We start from the raw sequence: 9,608 nt of genomic DNA, 5'->3' as shown, positions 1-9,608 counted from the left end.
TGTGATGGTGTTACTGTGGTGTGTAGGGCTGTGTGATGGTGTTACTGTGGTGTGTAGGGGCTGTGTGGTGGTGTTACTGTGGTGTGTATGGGCTGTGTGATGGTGTTACTGTGGTGTGTAGGGCTGTGTGGTGGTGTTACTGGTGTGTGTAGGGCTGTGTGATGGTGTTACTGTGGTGTGTAGGCTGTGTGGTGGTGTTACTGTGGTGTGGTAGGGCTGTGTGGTGGTGTTACTGGGGGTGTCTAGGGCTGTGTGGTGGTGTTACTGTGGTGTGTAGGGCCGTGTGGTGGTGTTACTGTGTGTGTGTAGGGCTGTGTGGTGGTGTTACTGGGGTGTCTAGGGCTGTGTGGTGGTGTACTAGGGTGTGTAGGGCTGTGTGGTGGTGTTACTGGTGTGTGTAGGGCTGTGTGGTGGTGTTACTGTGGTGTGTAGGGATGTGTGGTGGCTGTTACTGTGGTGTCTAGGGCTGTGTGGTCGGTGTTACCGGTGTGTGTAGGGTTGTGTGGTGGTGTTACTGGGGTGTGTAGGGGCAGTGTGGTGGTGTTACTGTGGTGTGTAGGGCTGTGTGGTGGTGTTACTGTGGTGTGTAGGGCTGTGTGGTGGTGTTACTGGGGTGTCTAGGGCTGTGTGGTGGTGTTACTGTGGTGTGTAGGGCTGTGTGGTGGTGTTACTGGGGTGTCTAGGGCTGTGTGGTGGTGTTACTGTGGTGTGTAGGGCTGTGTGGTGGTGTTACTGGGGTGTCTAGGGCTGTGTGGTGGTGTTACTGTGGTGTGTAGGGCTGTGTGGTGGTGTTACTGGGGTGTCTAGGGCTGTGTGGTGGTGTTACTAGGGTGTGTAGGGCTGTGTGGTGGTGTTACTGGTGTGTGTAGGGCTGTGTGGTGGTGTTACTGTGGTGTGTAGGGCTGTGTGGTGCTGTTACTGTGGTGTCTAGGGCTGTGTGGTGGTGTTTACTGGTGTGTGTAGGGTTGTGTGGTGGTGTTACTGGGGTGTGTAGGGCAGTGTGGTGGTGTTACTGGGTGTCTAGGGCTGTGTGGTGGTGTTACTGTGGTGTGTAGGGGCTGTGTGGTGGTGTTACTGGGGTGTCTAGGGCTGTGTGGTGGTGTTACTGTGGTGTGTAGGGCTGTGTGGTGGTGTTACTGGGATGTCTAGGGCTGTGTGGTGGTGTTACTGTGGTGTGTAGGGCTGTTTGGTGGTGTTACTGGGGTGTGTAGGGCTGTGTGGTGGTGTTACTAGGGGTGTCTAGGGGCTGTGTGGTGGTGTTACTGGGGTGTGTAGGGCTGTGTGGTGGTGTTACTGGGGTGTGTAGGGCTGTGTGGTGGTGTTACTGGTGGTGTGTAGGGCTGTGTGGTGGTGTTACTGTGGTGTGTAGGGCTGTGTGGTGGTGTTACTGTGGTGTGTAGGGCTGTGTGGATGGTGTTACTGTGGTGTGTAGGGCTGTGTGATGGTGTTACTGTGGTGTGTAGGGCTGTGTGGTGGTGTTACTGGTGTGTGTAGGGCTGTGTGATGGTGTTACTGTGGTGTGTAGGGCTGTGTGGTGGTGTTACTGTGGTGTGTAGGGCTGTGTGGTGGTGTTACTGTGGTGTGTAGGGCTGTGTGGATGGTGTTACTGTGGTGTGTAGGGCTGTGTGGTGGTGTTACTGGTGGTGTGTAGGGCTGTGTGTGGTGTTACTGTGGTGTGTAGGGCTGTGTGGTGGTGTTACTGTGGTGTGTAGGGCTGTGTGGTGGTGTTACTGGGGTGTGTAGGGCTGTGTGGTGGTGTTACTGTGGTGTGTAGGGCTGTGTGGTGGTGTTACTGTGGTGTGTAGGGCTGTGTGGTGGTGTTACTGTGGTGTGTAGGGCTGTGTGGTGGTGTTACTGTGGTGTGTAGGGCTGTGTGGTGGTGTTACTGGGGTGTGTAGGGCTGTGTGGTGGTGTTACTGTGGTGTGTAGGGCTGTGTGGTGGTGTTACTGTGGTGTGTAGGGGCTGTGTGGTGGTGTTACTGTGTGTGTAGGGCTGTGTGGTGGTGTTACTGTGGTGTGTCTAGGGCTGTGTGGTGGTGTTACTGTGGTGTGTATGGCTGTGTGGTGGTGTTACTGTGGTGTGTAGGGCTGTGTGGTGGTGTTACTGGGGTGTCTAGGGCTGTGTGGGGGTGTTACTGTGTGTAGGGCTGTGTGGTGGTGTTACTGTGGTGTGTAGGGCTGTGTGGTGGTGTTACTGTGGTGTGTAGGGCTGTGTGGTGGTGTTACTGGGGTGTGTAGGGCTGTGTGGTGGTGTTACTGGGGTGTGTAGGGCAGTGTGGTGGTGTTACTGTGGTGTGTAGGGCTGTGTGGTGGTGTTACTGGGGTGTCTAGGGCTGTGTGGTGGTGTTACTGGGTGTGTAGGGCTGTGTGGTGGTGTTACTGGTGGTGTAGGGCTGTGTGGTGGTGTTACTGTGGTGTGTAGGGCTGTGTGGTGTGTTACTGTGGTGTGTCTAGGGCTGTGTGGTGGTGTTACCGGGTGTGTGTAGGGTGTGTGGTGGTGTTACTGGGGTGTGTAGGGCAGTGTGGTGGTGTTACTGTGGTGTGTAGGGCTGTGTGGTGGTGTTACTGTGGTGTGTAGGGCTGTGTGTGGTGGTGTTACTGGGGTGTCTAGGGCTGTGTGGTGGTGTTACTGTGGTGTGTAGGGCTGTGTGGTGGTGTTACTGGGGTGTCTAGGGCTGTGTGGTGGTGTTACTGTGGTGTGTAGGGCTGTGTGGTGGTGTTACTGGGGTGTCTAGGGCTGTGTGGTGGTGTTACTGTGGTGTGTAGGGCTGTTGTGGTGGTGTTACTGGGGTGTCTAGGGCTGTGTGGTGGTGTTACTAGGGTGTGTAGGGCTGTGTGGTGGTGTTACTGGTGTGTGTAGGGCTGTGTGGTGGTGTTACTGTGGTGTGTAGGGCTGTGTGGTGCTGTTACTGTGGTGTCTAGGGCTGTGTGGTGGTGTTACTGGTGTGTGTAGGGTTGTGTGGTGGTGTTACTGGGGTGTGTAGGGCAGTGTGGTGGTGTTACTAGTGGTGTGTAGGGCTGTGTGGTGGTGTTACTGTGGTGTGTAGGGCTGTGTGGTGGTGTTACTGGGTGTCTAGGGGCTGTGTGGTGGTGTTACTGTGGGTGTGTAGGGCTGTGTGGTGGTGTTACTGGGGTGTCGTAGGGCTGTGTGGTGGTGTTACTGTGGTGTGTAGGGCTGTGTGGTGGTGTTACTGGGGTGTCTAGGGGCTGTGTGGTGGTGTTACTGTGGTGTGTAGGGCTGTGTGGTGGTGTTACTGGGGTGTCGTAGGGCTGTGTGGTGGTAGTTTACTGGGGTGTGTAGGGGCTGTTTTGGTGCGGTGTTACTGGGGTGTGTAGGGCTGTGTGGTGGTGTTACTGGGGTGTCGTAGGGCTGTGTGGTGGTGTTACTGGGGTGTGTAGGGCTGTGTGGTGGTGTTACTGGGGTGTGTAGGGCTGTGTGGTGGTGTTACTGTGGTGTGTAGGGCTGTGTGGTGGTGTTACTGTGGGTGTGTAGGGCTGTGTGATGGTGTTACTGTGGTGTGTAAGGGCTGTGTGGATGGTGTTACTGGTGGTGTGTAGGGCTGTGTGGTGGTGTTACTGGTGTGTGTAGGGCTGTGGTGGATGGTGTTACTGTGGTGTGTAGGGCTGTGTGATGGTGTTACTGTGGTGTGTAGGGCTGTGTGGTGGTGTTACTGTGGTGTGTAGGGCTGTGTGATGGTGTTACTGTGGTGTGTAGGGCTGTGTGGTGGTGTTACTGGGGTGTAGGGCTGTGTGGTGGTGTTACTGGTGTGTGTAGGGCTGTGTGGTGGTGTTACTGGGGTGTCTAGGGCTGTGTGGTGGTGTTACTGTGGTGTGTATGGCTGTGTGGTGGTGTTACTGTGGTGTGTAGGGCTGTGTGGTGGTGTTACTGGGGTGTCTAGGGCTGTGTGGCGGTGTTACTGGGGTGTGTAGGGCTGTGTGGTGGTGTTACTGTGGTGTGTAGGGCTGTGTGGTGGTGTTACTGTGGTGTGTAGGGCTGTGTGGTGGTGTTACTGGGGTGTGTAGGGCTGTGTGGTGGTGTTACTGGGTGTGTAGGGCAGTGTGGTGGTGTTACTGGGGTGTAGGGCTGTGTGGTGGTGTTACTGGGGTGTCTAGGGCTGTGTGGTGGTGTTACTAGGGTGTGTAGGGCTGTGTGGTGGTGTTACTGGTGTGTGTAGGGCTGTGTGGTGGTGTTACTGTGGTGTGTAGGGCTGTGTGGTGCTGTTACTGTGGTGTCTAGGGCTGTGTGGTGGTGTTACCGGTGTGTGTAGGGTTGTGTGGTGGTGTTACTGGGGTGTGTAGGGCAGTGTGGTGGTGTTACTGTGGTGTGTAGGGCTGTGTGGTGGTGTTACTGTGGTGTGTAGGGCTGTGTGGTGGTGTTACTGGGGTGTCTAGGGCTGTGTGGTGGTGTTACTGTGGTGTGTAGGGCTGTGTGGTGGTGTTACTGGGGTGTCTAGGGCTGTGTGGTGGTGTTACTGTGGTGTGTAGGGCTGTGTGGTGGTGTTACTGGGGTGTCTAGGGCTGTGTGGTAGTGTTACTGTGGTGTGTAGGGCTTTGTGGTGGTGTTACTGGGGTGTCTAGGGCTGTGTGGTGGTGTTACTAGGGTGTGTAGGGCTGTGTGGTGGTGTTACTGGTGTGTGTAGGGCTGTGTGGTGGTGTTACTGTGGTGTGTAGGGCTGTGTGGTGCTGTTACTGTGGTGTCTAGGGCTGTGTGGTGGTGTTACTGGTGTGTGTAGGGTTGTGTGGTGGTGTTACTGGGGTGTGTAGGGCAGTGTGGTGGTGTTACTATGGTGTGTAGGGCTGTGTGGTGGTGTTACTGTGGTGTGTAGGGCTGTGTGGTGGTGTTACTGGGGTGTCTAGGGCTGTGTGGTGGTGTTACTGTGGTGTGTAGGGCTGTGTGGTGGTGTTACTGGGGTGTCTAGGGCTGTGTGGTGGTGTTACTGTGGTGTGTAGGGCTGTGTGGTGGTGTTACTGGGGTGTCTTGGGCTGTGTGGTGGTGTTACTGTGGTGTGTAGGGCTGTGTGGTGGTGTTACTGGGGTGTCTAGGGCTGTGTGGTGGTGTTACTGTGTTGTGTAGGGCTGTTTGGTGGTGTTACTGGGGTGTGTAGGGCTGTGTGGTGGTGTTACTGGGGTGTCTAGGGCTGTGTGGTGGTGTTACTGTGGTGTGTAGGGCTGTGTGGTGGTGTTACTGGGGTGTGTAGGGCTGTGTGGTGGTGTTACTGTGGTGTGTAGGGCTGTGTGGTGGTGTTACTGTGGTGTGTAGGGCTGTGTGATGGTGTTACTGTGGTGTGTAGGGCTGTGTGATGGTGTTACTGTGGTGTGTAGGGCTGTGTGGTGGTGTTACTGGTGTGTGTAGGGCTGTGTGATGGTGTTACTGTGGTGTGTAGGGCTGTGTGATGGTGTTACTGTGGTGTGTAGGGCTGTGTGGTGGTGTTACTGTGGTGTGTAGGGCTGTGTGATGGTGTTACTGTGGTGTGTAGGGCTGTGTGATGGTGTTACTGTGGTGTTTAGGGCTGTGTGGTGGTGTTACTGTGGTGTGTAGGGCTGTGTGGTGGTGTTACTGTGGTGTGTAGGGCTGTGTGGTGGTGTTACTGTGGTGTGTAGGGCTGTGTGGTGGTGTTACTGTGGTGTGTAGGGCTGTGTGGTGGTGTTACTGTGGTGTGTAGGGCTGTGTGGTGGTGTTACTGTGGTGTGTAGGGCTGTGTGGTGGTGTTACTGTGGTGTGTAGGGCTGTGTGGTGGTGTTACTGTGGTGTGTAGGGCTGTGTGGTGGTGTTACTGTGGTGTGTAGGGCTGTGTGATGGTGTTACTGTGGTGTGTAGGGCTGTGTGGTGGTGTTACTGTGGTGTGTAGGGCTGTGTGGTGGTGTTACTGTGGTGTGTAGGGCTGTGTGGTGGTGTTACTGTGGTGTGTAGGGCTGTGTGGTGGTGTTACTGTGGTGTGTAGGGCTGTGTGATGGTGTTACTGTGGTGTGTAGGGCTGTGTGGTGGTGTTACTGTGGTGTGTAGGGCTGTGTGGTGGTGTTACTGTGGTGTGTAGGGTTGTGTGATGGTGTTACTGTGGTGTGTAGGGCTGTGTGGTGGTGTTACTGTGGTGTGTAGGGCTGTGTGGTGGTGTTACTGTGGTGTGTAGGGCTGTGTGGTGGTGTTACTGTGGTGTGTAGGGCTGTGTGATGGTGTTACTGTGGTGTGTAGGGCTGTGTGGTGGTGTTACTGGTGTGTGTAGGGCTGTGTGATGGTGTTACTGTGGTGTGTAGGGCTGTGTGGTGGTGTTACTGTGGTGTGTAGGGCTGTGTGATGGTGTTACTGTGGTGTGTAGGGCTGTGTGGTGGTGTTACTGTGGTGTGTAGGGCTGTGTGGTGGTGTTACTGTGGTGTGTAGGGCTGTGTGATGGTGTTACTGTGGTGTGTAGGGCTGTGTGGTGGTGTTACTGTGGTGTGTAGGGTTGTGTGGTGGTGTTACTGTGGTGTGTAGGGCTGTGTGGTGGTGTTACTGTGGTGTGTAGGGCTGTGGTGGTGCTCTGACTTGCTCAGTCTTCGTCAATCTCTTATTTTATGATTATTTTATTTGCCCAAAAATACTACCATTATTTATTTCAAATTAAAGCAGAATTTTCTTTAGGACTCTTTAATTATGTCCTCCTGAGCACATATCAATGACTGACAAATTTATGTGGGGAAAAAATAATTTCCATTGATATAATCGTCTACAAAAATTTAATAGCAAAATAATTGATTTACTTATTAGGAAACGGCAAGTAAATAATATCTTCAGGAAGATATATCTTTGACCTCCTTGGAAATATTGACAAGAGTTTGATTCACGGCGTCTTAAGAAGTATATATTTTCCCCGTGATAAACTGGCCAGCACCGCCGCCCCCTGGACCGTAGACGGTAGCTTGCTCCCTGGACCGTAGCCGCCAGCTTGCTCCCTGGACCGTAGCCGCCAACTTGCTCCCTGGACCGTAGCCGCCAGCTTGCTCCCTGGACCGTAGACGGCAGCTTGCTCCCTGGACCGTAGCCGCCAACTTGCCCCCTGGACCGTAGCCGCCAGCTTGCTCCCTGGACCGTAGCCGCCAGCTTGCTCCCTGGACCGTAGCCGCCAGCTTGCTCCCTGGACCGTAGCCGCCAGCTTCCTCCCTGGACCGTAGCCGCCAACTTGCTCCCTGGACCGTAGCCGCCAACTTGCCCCCTGGACCGTAGCCGCCAACTTGCTCCCTGGACCGTAGCCGCCAACTTGCTCCCTGGACCGTAGCCGCCAACTTGCCCCCTTGGACCGTAGCCGCCAACTTGCTCTCTGGACCGTAGCCGCCAACTTGCTCCCTGAACCGTAGCCGCCAACTTGCTCCCTGGACCGTAGCCGCCAACTTGCCCCCTGGACCGTAGCCGCCAACTTGCTCCCTGGACCGTAGCCGCCAACTTGCTCCCTGGACCGTAGCCGCCAACTTGCCCCCTGGACCGTAGCCGCCAACTTGCTCCCTGGACCGTAGCCGCCAACTTGCCCCCTGGACCGTAGCCGCCAACTTGCTCCCTGGACCGTAGCCGCCAACTTGCTCCCTGGACCGTAGCCGCCAACTTGCTCCCTGGACCGTAGCCGCCAACTTGCTCCCTGGACCGTAGCCGCCAACTTGCTCCCTGGACCGTAGCCGCCAACTTGCTCCCTGGACCGTAGCCGCCAACTTGCCCCCTGGACCGTAGCCGCCAACTTGCTCCCTGGACCGTAGACGGCAGCTTGCCCCCTGGACCGTAGCCGCCAACTTGCTCCCTGGACCGTAGCCGCCAACTTGCTCCCTGGACCGTAGCCGCCAACTTGCCCCCTTGGACCGTAGCCGCCAACTTGCTCTCTGGACCGTAGCCGCCAACTTGCTCCCTGAACCGTAGCCGCCAACTTGCTCCCTGGACCGTAGCCGCCAACTTGCCCCCTGGACCGTAGCCGCCAACTTGCCCCCTGGACCGTAGCCGCCAACTTGCTCCCTGGACCGTAGCCGCCAACTTGCTCCCTGGACCGTAGCCGCCAACTTGCTCCCTGGACCGTAGCCGCCAGCTTGCTCCCTGGACCGTAGCCGCCAGCTTGCTCCCTGGACCGTAGCCGCCAGCTTGCCCCCTGGACCGTAGCCGCCAGCTTGCTCCCTGGACCGTAGCCGCCAGCTTGCTCCCTGGACCGTAGCCGCCAGCTTGCCCCCTGGACCGTAGCCGCCAGCTTGCTCCCTGGACCGTAGCCGCCAGCTTGCTCCCTGGACCGTAGCCGCCAGCTTGCTCCCTGGACCGTAGCCGCCAGCTTGCCCCCTGGACCGTAGCCGCCAGCTTGCTCCCTGGACCGTAGCCGCCAGCTTGCTCCCTGGACCGTAGCCGCCAGCTTGCCCCCTGGACCGTAGCCGCCAGCTTGCTCCCTGGACCGTAGCCGCCAACTTGCTCCCTGGACCGTAGCCGCCAACTTGCTCCCTGGACCGTAGCCGCCAACTTGCTCCCTGGACCGTAGCCGCCAGCTTGCCCCCTGGACCGTAGCCGCCAACTTGCTCCCTGGACCGTAGCCGCCAACTTGCCCCCTGGACCGTAGCCGCCAGCTTGCTCCCTGGACCGTAGCCGCCAGCTTGCCCCCTGGACCGTAGCCGCCAACTTGCTCCCTGGACCGTAGCCGCCAACTTGCCCCCTGGACCGTAGCCGCCAACTTGCTCCCTGGACCGTAGCCGCCAACTTGCCCCCTGGACCGTAGCCGCCAACTTGCTCCCTGGACCGTAGCCGCCAACTTGCTCCCTGGACCGTAGCCGCCAACTTGCTCCCTGGACCGTAACCGCCAACTTGCTCCCTGGACCGTAGCCGCCAACTTGCTCCCTGGACCGTAGCCGCCAGCTTGCTCCCTGGACCGTAGCCGCCAGCTTGCCCCCTGGACCGTAGCCGCCAACTTGCTCCCTGGACCGTAGCCGCCAACTTGCCCCCTGGACCGTAGCCGCCAACTTGCTCCCTGGACCGTAGCCGCCAACTTGCTCCCTGGACCGTAGCCGCCAACTTGCTCCCTGGACCGTAGCCGCCAACTTGCCCCCTGGACCGTAGCCGCCAACTTGCTCCCTGGACCGTAGCCGCCAACTTGCTCCCTGGACCGTAGCCGCCAACTTGCTCCCTGGACCGTAACCGCCAACTTGCTCCCTGGACCGTAGCCGCCAACTTGCTCCCTGGACCGTAGCCGCCAGCTTGCTCCCTGGACCGTAGCCGCCAGCTTGCCCCCTGGACCGTAGCCGCCAACTTGCTCCCTGGACCGTAGCCGCCAACTTGCCCCCTGGACCGTAGCTGCCAGCTTGCTCCCTGGAAGATAAGACGGTAGCTTGAGGCCCTCTCCTCGGAGGTCACCACGTCCCTCCTCCTTCTGAGCCGCATTAAAATTCATGAATTTTATCCTTTGATGGAAAATTCCCCGTGGCTCAGCAGGCAGAGCCGTCGAGTAGAGCTGGATTGTTACTAGAGACTGGTCACTGCAGCAGCGGTGACCAGAGGGCTGGACACTGCAGCAGCGGTGACCAGAGGGCTGGACACTGCAGCAGCGGTGACCAGAGGGCTGGGCACTGCAGCAGCGGTGACCAGAGGGCTGGACACTGCAGCAGCGGTGACCAGAGGGCTG

General features: G+C 57.5%; 1 protein-coding gene across 1 annotated transcript; it reads right to left on the bottom strand.

Moving 5' to 3' along the window:
- Positions 1-6,815: 6,815 nt before the first annotated feature.
- LOC123774693 (spidroin-2-like) lies at positions 6,816-9,377 on the bottom strand. Its single transcript, XM_045769203.2, has one exon. It carries the CDS (start codon positions 9,375-9,377, stop codon positions 6,816-6,818), a length of 2,562 nt encoding a protein of 853 aa, XP_045625159.2.
- Between the last annotated feature and the right edge of the window lie 231 nt (positions 9,378-9,608).

This window comes from Procambarus clarkii, chromosome 68 (assembly GCF_040958095.1).
Source record: "Procambarus clarkii isolate CNS0578487 chromosome 68, FALCON_Pclarkii_2.0, whole genome shotgun sequence".
NCBI lineage: Eukaryota > Metazoa > Arthropoda > Malacostraca > Decapoda > Cambaridae > Procambarus > Procambarus clarkii.
The sequence above is the reverse complement of the archived record's forward strand: the minus strand, read 5'-3'. Positions and strand labels throughout refer to the sequence as shown.